The 11,679-nt window shown below is 29.8% G+C and overlaps 1 protein-coding gene across 1 annotated transcript in view; it reads right to left on the reverse strand.

Annotated features, from left to right (window-relative positions):
- Positions 1–842: 842 nt before the first annotated feature.
- LOC136269745 (low-density lipoprotein receptor-related protein 4-like) overlaps positions 843–11,679 on the reverse strand; it is a 41,307-nt gene continuing 30,470 nt past the window's right edge. Inside the window, exons 13-14 of the mRNA XM_066073878.1 lie at positions 1,970–2,090; positions 843–1,215 (exon numbers count right to left, since the gene is read on the reverse strand). Coding sequence (XP_065929950.1) covers positions 1,023–1,215; positions 1,970–2,090 — 314 coding nt within the window. The 3' untranslated portion in view covers positions 843–1,022. The remainder of the gene's footprint in view (positions 1,216–1,969; positions 2,091–11,679) is intronic.

Below are 11,679 nucleotides of genomic sequence, written 5' to 3' on the forward strand. Positions count from 1 at the left end.
ACTTTTTACAGATATATTACTTTCTTTCGTTTTGTTTTTGTCCAAAACCAAAGTTAACAAAACCCCCACAGAATGTGTAAGAGTTATACAAAAATAATATCAAAATAACTTTTTACTTATTATTTCCACCATTGAGCATTTTCACAGTTTTTATCGGCTTTTTTTTTTTCGAGTTAAATCCATAATATATATAATATTATATATATATATATATATATATATTCCCATGCTTTGATAGAAAATAATAAAATGACATTATCAATCTGTCTGCAGAGAGTTATGTCAGATCATTTGGATTTCTCTCCCACTTATCAGAATATGTTTGTTAAATGTATATTTATTAACTTACTAATAAATAAAAAGAAAAAGGTTTAATGCAGAGTTTGTAAACTGGTATTTAACTATGTACTTATAATTCTATAGTTGTACATTTGAATGCTGTTTGTTTATTGTAGGGGTATAAGATCTAAATTGGTAAAGGCTTCTTCTGATGATATAAATTTTCACAAATGAAAAGTTGATACTAAAGTTAACAAAACAAAAACATGAATGACATATATCAAATACTAGGCGCTCTGAATAACTGAAATGGAGAAAACAAAGATTTTTTTTTCATCTGTGCACGAACAGAGAAATATCATTATAATTTTTAGGTGTATTTTGTTCGGGTTATTCCTCTAATAAAAGAAAATTGCTCGAGAAGTGAACTGTTGTTCAATGTTTATCTCTTATGTTCTTTTTTATAACATTACGAAAGATATACTTTTTTGATGAAGATGTCTGAAAATGTAAAATATTTCTCTTTTAAATGCAGAGTTTTAAAGATATAATAAACTACGACAATAAGAAAAAAAGATATATTGAAAAAAAAAACCCATGCACTTCATATTCTGGATAAAAATTGAGTCAATATGGTTCTGTTCCACTGTTGCTTAGTATAAACCCAAAGTTACAAATAGTTATTAATGTTGTTATTGTTATTCCTTCCGCCTCCTGTAACTGTTACAGTTCTTCAGATGCACTCATGCTTCATATGTCGGGGTAAGGTAAGGGTTTGTCACAGACTCGTCATCTAGATCTTCATCATGAATTATGTTATACACAGATACGATTGAATGATAGTGATTCTTAGTTCCTGGATACAAATATCCTTGGCTATCGTAAGATATGTGCTGGTTATCTATTGTATTTGATGAAGTTTCGTCATGTGATTCTCTGAAAGTAAACCGATAGGTAAACCAACTAGTCTTGTATAACTTTGACCAGTAGATAATATTGTGAACACTGTGACGTGTGACATATAGTATAACGCTTATATAAAACAAATTAAAAGATATAGGCATATTTAATATATATCTCAGAAAAGACTTGAAAACAAAACGCCTCACTCGAACTTAAGAAAGTCCACAATGTCAATATATTTTAGCGATGTCCTATTATATATGCATCCTTTTGCTATATGGACAAAACGCTTAATGAATTTTGTTTTATATATGAACAAATTATTAGAGAACTTAATAACTTTTGATAGGATTTTTCAATGTTACGTTTTTGCGGAATTGATATAAGAACCTACAAATAAAATTGTGTTATCAAACATAGCTTTCATAAATCATATATACAGAGAAATCCAATAATACACATCCGCATCAACTGTTTTGTTAGCACTAGTACAGTTTTAGTCCAATTTTGCCCTTTTCTAATAAATGCTACATATGGTTAAAGCCACAATTATACCCTTTTGAAAACATATTTCAAGTACATAACTTGGTAATTTAATTTGCATTGAAATTTAAAACATATTTTGAATTTCAGGGCAAATAATGAAAGAAACCCTTCATCCTTCTTTGTTTTAGATATCACTTCGCAAGTACATGTATACGTAGCATCGAATGACTGCGAATACGTACGAAAAAAATCTTATTGAAAGGGTTAACTGAGACTTTACAGTAATAGTTACTTTACATACCTAGATCTGGATTGTCTTTTCACCAGGCAGATGATTCCAATCGTTACCATGACAGCAACAAAGGCACCTATTGCGGATGCGACGTACAAATACATGTAGGTTATGTCTGTTTTTCTAATCTCTGAGGGAGAGAACACAGCATATGATATGATAACTAAGTGTTACATTGTAAAATAACAACATTGACAGTTTAAGAATGTTTAGCATCTGCACTGCTATGCTATGTTATGGATGCCAAATGCTTTTATCGTTAATTATAAACAAATTAACACCTTTCAAATGTTTATATACTTCATATAATGCTTTGGAAACGAACATGGATGAACGATGGTGTGTATTTGACATTGTAGCATTCCACGTTATCAGGCTCATAACAAAACAAGTTCTCAACTCATAAATGTTACCTTAATGTCAATTTTGGATAAAAACACGATGTAAAATTACCGAAAGTAATAAATTTGCACCTAAAAACACACACTACTTACATACAAAAACTACGATAAAATTCCTTAAATACTCTCCATATTGAACTTTTTTTCTGCAGCCACATTGACCTCTGACAGGGCCAGCAATTTTGATGTCTTCGAGAAAGACTGATTCTGATTGGACCATCAGGAATATTAACCAATAAAATTGGGTTTAACATTAGATATCTCAATGGCCGATCTGGTCAGAAGTTGATGTGGCTGCAGAATAAAGTTCTGTTTGGAGAGTATCTAAGAAATTTTATCGGAATTTAAGGTTGTAAGAAGCGTGCGTTTGATGTGAGATTTTAAAAGATTATTGCAAATGTTTCTCGACTTGTTGCAATACTGCTGTTGTCATAGGCAAAATCCTATCGTGAGCCCTGGACCGGTAAATGTCCGAGTAAAAATAAACTGGCGACTTCGAGAGAATATTGACGAATACATGTATCTCAGCTATTTTAAGACCATTCAACTTGAAATTCGGCATGAGTGTATGTAAGACATTACTTGTCTGAAAAATACATGCATATTGGGAGTGTTATAAATATGATTGACTTATTAGGCTTTTGAAGCGAGCTGGTATTTTTTTTTATCTGGGTCAGAGTTCGACCCCTTTCTTTATTTATGGTTACATTGAAATTAATGTTAAAACGGGCTTGGCCCGTGTGCTAAAAAGCAATGCATGAAATCAAAAAGATAATGAAAAAAAATCATGCCATGTCATGCACACTCGAACTGGAATCCTCGTTAAAACACATTCCCTGGACTGTTTTAAAAAATATTGAAAAATGGCTTACATTTTATTTGTAATTTATTTTAAGACCATTTGATTTCTATTTAAATGTTGTAGCATAATGTATAGAACTTCAAAAGACTACCATAATCAACTTCTCTTCCACCATCTTGTATGTCTTAGGATATAAGTTCTTGACCCGGCTTATTTCTGCCTAAACAATGTTTTCTAAAGATAAATTAGCAATAAAAATGAGGTTTTTCACTTTGTTTTGTATGCAAATTACGCATACAAAAACTTAAAAAAAACCGCACGCACCATCTTAGTAACAATTGAAATACATGCAATTATAATTGAGGGGTTTTGCAGGACTGAGACGTTAATTGTAAACGAAACGAATAAAATATTTTCAAATATTCGGCACGAATCAGAGAACCATCATTTCACATAATAAAGTCAGAATTTTTTTTAATCACAATAGCAATAACTGAAATGCTTTAATGACATCTTTTTAAAAAAAAAAATTCATGATCTAGCTATGCAAAATATTATAATGCCAGGTAAAGACAGTTGCAAACAATAATTTACATCTTTAACAATATGTAAAACCCCATCTATGTATGGACTAATCGTACTGCTTTGTTTTCGTAGGGAAAGAGTCCACCTCTGAGGCAAGACAGTCGGGTATGATTTACATTTACATGAATGCTGTGTTGTCTGCAGTTGGTGCTATTGTTGTTTCCATGGTTATAGTGGGATTAATATGTCTGATGAAAAGAAAAATCAATAACACAAGGTATGAACATAATATAAGTATATTTTTCTATATTTTTTTCACATGTTTTGTTTTAAAAACATGAGTATTTTTTTTTATTTAGTTTGACGCCATTTATCTTAAATGAAGTTTATCAAAAAATATGACAACTCGTTCTTGTGTCAGCATTAAAAAAATATTGATAAATTACAATTTCTTATACTATCAATACAAGTAGCAAGCTGATACAATAATATTTATCGTTCTTATTTTTCATTTCTATAAAGATTTAATTTGAAATTTATGACGTTATTTATTCCTTCAGATCTAAATGTTTTACTTCATTTTTATTTAAATACATTCGCTTCTTCTCCGATATACTACCTGTGTGCTCACAACAAATATTCCAACATATTTTCTGATACTTTGTTGTTGATTTAGTTTTCTATAATATTCGTTCAGAAAAACGGCTAAAACACCCTCCTCGAACACAAGACATGACACTACATCTACGTTAGAGAGTCATAGATATATCAGTGCTGAAGAGGAACATTACCATACCATAGATCCTGTCTATGATACAATGCATGATGGGTATAACGAACCAAGGAACCCATACCTTGTTGTATTAGAATAAAAATGTGATTACTATTGAAAGAAAAAGGTCGATGAAAAAGGCATTTTCCAATATAGAAAATGACCCGGTTTACAACAATTGAAATATGAACTTGGTTAAAACATTTTTAAAATAGAGAAAGAAACACCCGAAAATACGGGAGAGAAGCGGATTTACTTTGTTTTGTACACTTTGACTATTTAGAATGTCTAAAAGAATAAATGTTGGACTTTTTCATACAAAAGTTATAATGACTAAAGCCAAAATAGTTTTCAAATCTTATCATTTTATATCCAGCTATAATTATAAATCATTTGGAAACAACGCGAAATGCTCAAAATGCTATTTCATATTGTTATTCAGTTAGTTAAAGCAAAACAGACACTTTTTAATTACCGTATTTAGGGAGTACACATTTCTTTATCAAACAGTATAAGGGAGAAAAAAAGGCAAATTTAAGAATAAAATACTTGGTTTGGCTTTAAAACAAAATACAATGTAGTAATGATTATAGAATTCTATGTCTTGATTGATAGCTAATCTAGAAGTCCTGCACAGGAAGTGTTGACCGGGTACAAATACAATGTAAAAGTATAACGTATTTTCATTTGCATAATCATAGCAACCGAAATGCAGACTTGGAAAATGATATGTAAACCTCTGCATAAAGTTATTCAGTGCTTGCTTTTTAAATTAAATATTCTAAATAATGCTTAGTATGTCAGTTTTAATTTTTGATACATCTACTCAAGGCTTTGTTTCAATCAAGATATAATCAATATTAGTAGTTTTAATGTTTTGAATATTATTATTATTATTTAACACCTCTAATAAGTTGGTGCAGTTTTTCTTAAAGATATCCACTTAGATTTTCAAACTAACCATCGCAGAGTATATGTCTTTATCTAATATTCTTCCTTTTCAATATACCACCGACATATTTTCTCCTTGATCAAATTAATAAACAACATTTATTGCAATCATGTGTTTTAATTTTATTGCAAATAACATTTAAATAATTTTTACATATAATTGGTGTATATATATAGTCATAACTTACAGATAATGTTATGCAACAAAACATATTTAATTGATATACGAAGTTTCATTCCATTTAATGAAAAGGTATTTTAGTTACCCGATTTTAAAATCAATATGTTTTGTCACCACAGCGCACGGTAACGTTGAAAACACGATGTCAAGGAGACACATGCGTTCAATTAACAGAAAGTCAAATCTTTATATCACTTTTTTTTCTGTTGTGCTCTTAACCATACAATTTAATTTGACACTATAGAACTTAACGTCTAATTTGTTAACATTTGGTCAAAAATCATAAGTTTGTTCCGCGAAGTTTTCTTATTTTTTGCCGCATGTCTCTTCCTTTACAGTTATAAAATCCATAAATGTCAGATGAAGTTGTTTATTCTTTTGACAAACTTTTTACAGATATATTACTTTCTTTCGTTTTGTTTTTGTCCAAAACCAAAGTTAACAAAACCCCCACAGAATGTGTAAGAGTTATACAAAAATAATATCAAAATAACTTTTTACTTATTATTTCCACCATTGAGCATTTTCACAGTTTTTATCGGCTTTTTTTTTCGAGTTAAATCCAGAACATATATATATATATATATATATATATATATATATATATATATATATATATATATATATATATATATATATATATATATATATATATATATATATATATATATATATATATATATATATTCCCATGCTTTGATAGAAAATAATAAAATGACATTATCAATCTGTCTACAGAGAGTTATGTCAGATCATTTGGATTTCTCTCCCACTTATCAGAGTATGTTTGTTAAATGTATATTTATTAACTTACTTATAAATAAAAAGAAAAAGGTTTAATGCAGAGTTTGTAAACTGGTATTTAACTATGTACTTATAATTCTATAGTTGTACATTTGAATTCTGTTTGTTTATTGTAGGGGTATAAGATCTAAATTGGTAAAGGCTTCTTCTGATGATATAAATTTTCACAAATGAAAAGTTGATACTAAAGTTAACAAAACAAAAACATGAATGACATATATCAAATACTAGGCGCTCTGAATAACTGAAATGGAGAAAACAAAGATTTTTTTTCATCTGTGCACGAACAGAGAAATATCATTATAATTTTTAGGTGTATTTTGTTACGGGTTATTCCTCTAATAATAAAAAATTGCTCAAGAAGTGAACTTTAGTTCAATGTTTATCTCTTATGTTCTTTTTTATAACATTACGAAAGATGTATTTTTTTGGTGAAGATGTCTGAAAATGTAAAATAGTTCTCTTTTAAATGCAGAGTTTTAAAGATATAATAAACTACGACAATAAGAAAAAAAGATGTATTGAAAAAAAAACCATGCATTTTATATTCTTGATAAAAATTGAGTCAATATGGTTCTGTTCCACTGTTCCTCAGTATAAACCTAAAGTTACAAATAGTTATTAATGTTGTTATTGTTATTCCTTCCGCCTCCTGTAACTGTTACAGTTCTTCAGATGCACTCATGCTTCATATATTGGGGTTAGGTAAGGGTATGTCACAGACTCGTCATCTAGATCTTCATCATGAATTATGTTATACACAGATACGATTGAATGATAGTGATTCTTAGTTCCTGGATACAAATATCCTTGGCTATCGTAAGATATGTGCTGGTTATCTATTGTATTTGATGAAGTTCCGTCATGTGATTCTCTGAAAGTAAACCGATAGGTAAACCAACTAGTCTTGTATAACTTTGACCAGTGGATAATATTGTTAACACTGTGATGTGTGACATATAGTATAACGCTTATCTAAAACAAATTAAAAGATATAGGCATGTTAAATATATATCTCCGAAAAGACTTGAAAACAAAACGCCTCACTCGAACTTAAGAAAGTCCACAATGTCAATATATTTTAGCGATGTCCTAATATATATGCATCCTTTTGCTATATGGACAAACGGTTAATGAATTTTGTTTTATATATGAACAAATTATTAGAGAACTTAATAACTTTTGATAGGATTTTTCAATGTTACGTTTTTGCGGAATTGATATAAGAACCTACAAATAAAATTGTGTTATCAAACATAGCTTTCATAAATCATATATACAGAGAAATCCAATAATACACATCCGCATCAACTGTTTTGTTAGCACTAGTACAGTTTTAGTCCAATTTTGCCCTGTTCTAATAAATGCTACATATGTTTAAAGCCATAATTATACCCTTTTGAAAACATTTTTCAAGTACATAACTTGGTAATTTAATTTGCATTGAAATTTAAAACATATTTTGAATTTCAGGGCAAATAATGAAAGAAACCCTTCATCCTTCTTTGTTTTAGATATCACTTCGCAAGTACATGTACGTGGCATCGAATGACTGCAAATACGTACGAAAAAAATCTTATTGAAAGGGTTAACTGAGACTTTACAGTAATAGTTACTATTCATACCTAGATCTGGATTGTCTTTTCACCAGGCAGATGATTCCAATCATTACCATGACAGCAACAAAGGCACCTATTGCGGATGCGACGTACAAATACGTGTAGGTTGTTTCCGTTGTTCTAATCTCTGAGGGAGAGAACACAGCATATGATATGATAACTAAGTGTTACATTGAAAAATAACAACATTGACAGTTTAAGAATGTTTAGCATCTGCACTGCTATGCTATGTTATAGATGCCAAATGCTTTTATCATTAATTATAAACAAATTAACACCTTTCAAATGTTTATATACTTCATATAATGCTTTGGAAACGAACATGGATGAACGATGGTGTGTATTTGACATTGTAGCATTGCACGTTATCAGGCTCATAACAAAACAAGTTCTCAACTCATAAATGTTACCTTAATGTCAATTTTGGATAAAAACACGATGTAAAATTACCGAAAGTAATAAATTTGCACCTAAAAACACACACTACTTACATACAAAAACTACGATAAAATTCCTTAAATACTCTCCATATTGAACTTTTTTTCTGCAACCACATTGACCTCTGACAGGGCCAGCAATTTTGATGTCTTCGAGAAAGACTGATTCTGATTGGACCATCAGGAATATTAACCAATAAAATTGGGTTTAACATTAGATATCTCAATGGCCGGTCTGGTCAGAAGTTGATGTGGCTGCAGAATAAAGTTCTGTTTGGAGAGTATCTAAGAAATTTTATCGGAATTTAAGGTTGTAAGAAGCGTACGTTTGATGTGAGATTTTAAAAGATTATTGCAAATGTTTGTCGACTTGTTGCAATACTGCTGTTGTCATAGGCAAAATCCTATCGTGAGCCCTGGACCGGTAAATGTCCGAGTAAAAATAAACTGGCGACTTCGAGAGAATATTGACGAATACATGTATCGCAGCTATTTTAAGACCATTCAACTTGAAATTCGGCATGAGTGTATGTCAGACATTACTTGTCTGAAAAATACATGCATATTGGGAGTGTTATAAATATGATTGACTTATTAGGCTTTTGAAGCGAGCTGGTATTTTTTTTATCTGGGTCAGAGTTCGACCCCTTTCTTTATTTATGGTTACATTGAAATTAATGTTAAAACGGGCTTGGCCCGTGTGCTAAAAAGCAATGCATGAAATCAAAAAGATAATGAAAAAATCATGCCATGTCATGCACACTCGAACTGGAATCCTCGTTAAAACACATTCCCTGGACTGTTTTAAAAAATATTGAAAAATGGCTTACTTTTTATTTGTAATTTATTTTCAGACCATTTGATTTCTATTTAAATGTTGTAGCATAATGTATAGAACCTCGAAAGACTACCATAATCAACTTCTCTTCCACCATCTTGTATATCTTAGGATATAAGTTCTTGAACCGGCTTATTTCTGCCTAAACAATGTTTTCTAAAGATAAATTAGCAATAAAAATGAGGTTTTTCACTTTGTTTTGTATGCAAATTACGCATACAAAAACTTGAAAAAAAACGCACGCACCATCTTAGTAACAATTGAAATACATGCAATTATAATTGAGGGGTTTTGCAGGACTGAGACGTTAATTGTAAACGAAACGAATAAAATATTTTCAAATATTCGGCACGAATCAGAGAACCATCATTTCACATAATAAAGTCAGAATTTTTTTTAATCACAATAGCAATAACTGAAATGCTTTAATGACATCTTTTTAAAAAAAAAAATTCATGATCTAGCTATGCAAAATATTATAATGCCAGGTAAAGACAGTTGCAAACAATAATTTACATCTTTAACAATATGTAAAACCCCATCTATGTATGGACTAATCGTACTGCTTTGTTTTCGTAGGGAAAGAGTCCACCTCTGAGGCAAGACAGTCGGGTATGATTTACATTTACATGAATGCTGTGTTGTCTGCAGTTGGTGCTATTGTTGTTTCCATGGTTATAGTGGGATTAATATGTCTGATGAAAAGAAAAATCAATAACACAAGGTATGAACATAATATAAGTATATTCTTATATATTTTTATCACATGTTTTGTTTTAAAAACCTGAGTTTTTTTTTTTATTTAATTTGACGCCATTTATCTTAAATGAAGTTTATAAAATAATATGACAACTCGTTCTTGTGTCAGCATTAAAAAAATATTGATAAATTACAATTTCTTATACTATCAATACAAGTAGCAAGCTGATACAATATTTATCGTTCTTATTTTTCATTTCTATAAAGATTTAATTTGAAATTTATGACGTTATTTATTCCTTCAGATCTAAATGTTTTACTTCATTTTTATTTAAATACATTCGCTTCTTCTCCGATATACTACCTGTGTGCTCACAACAAATATTCCAACATATTTTCTGATACTTTGTTGTTGATTTAGTTTTCTATAATATTCGTTCAGAAAAACGGCTAAAACACCCTCCTCGAACACAAGACTTGACACTACATCTACGTTAGAGAGTCATGGATATATCAGTGCTGAAGAGGAACATTACCATACCATAGATCCTGTCTATGATACAATGCATGATGGGTATAACGAACCAAGGAACCCATACCTTGTTGTATTAGAATAAAAATGTGATTACTATTGAAAGAAAAAGGTCGATGAAAAAGGCATTTTCCAATACAGAAAATGACCCGGTTTACAACAATTGAAATATGAACTTGGTTAAAACATTTTTAAAATAGAGAAAGAAACACCCGAAAATACGGGAGAGAAGCGGATTTACTTTGTTTTGTACACTTTGACTATTTAGAATGTCTAAAAGAATAAATGTTGGACTTTTTCATACAAAAGTTATAATGACTAAAGCCAAAATAGTTTTCAAATCTTATCATTTTATATCCAGCTATAATTATAAATCATTTGGAAACAACGCGAAATGCTCAAAATGCTATTTCATATTGTTATTCAGTTAGTTAAAGCAAAACAGACACTTTTTAATTACCGTATTTAGGGAGTACACATTTCTCTATCAAACAGTATAAGGGAGAAAAAAAGGCAAATTTAAGAATAAAATACTTGGTTTGGCTTTAAAACAAAATACAATGTAGTAATGATTATAGAAATTCTATGTCTTGATTGAAAGCTAATCTAGAAGTCCTGCACAGGAAGTGTTGACCGGTTACAAATACAATGTAAAAGTATATGCGTATTTTCAGTTGCATAATCATAGCAACCGAAATGCAGACTTGGAAAATGATATGTAAACCTCTGCATAAAGTTATTCAGTGCTTGCTTTTTAAATTAAATATTCTAAATAATGCTTAGTATGTCAGTTTTAATTTTTGATACATCTACTCAAGGCTTTGTTTCAATCAAGATATAATCAATATTAGTAGTTTTAATGTTTTGAATATTATTATTATTATTTAACACCTCTAATAAGTTGGTGCAGTTTTTCTTAAAGATATCCACTTAGATTTTCAAACTAACCATCGCAGAGTATATGTCTTTATCTAATATTCTTCCTATTCAATATACCACCGACATATTTTCTCCTTGATCAAATTAATAAACAACATTTATTGCAATCATGTGTTTTAATTTTATTGCAAATAACATTTAAATAATTTTTACATGTAATTGGTGTATATATATAGTCATAACTTACAGATAATGTTATGCAACAAAACATATTTAATT

The sequence above is a fragment of the Magallana gigas genome, chromosome 10 (assembly GCF_963853765.1).
Source record: "Magallana gigas chromosome 10, xbMagGiga1.1, whole genome shotgun sequence".
In the NCBI taxonomy this organism is placed as follows: Eukaryota; Metazoa; Mollusca; class Bivalvia; order Ostreida; family Ostreidae; genus Magallana; species Magallana gigas.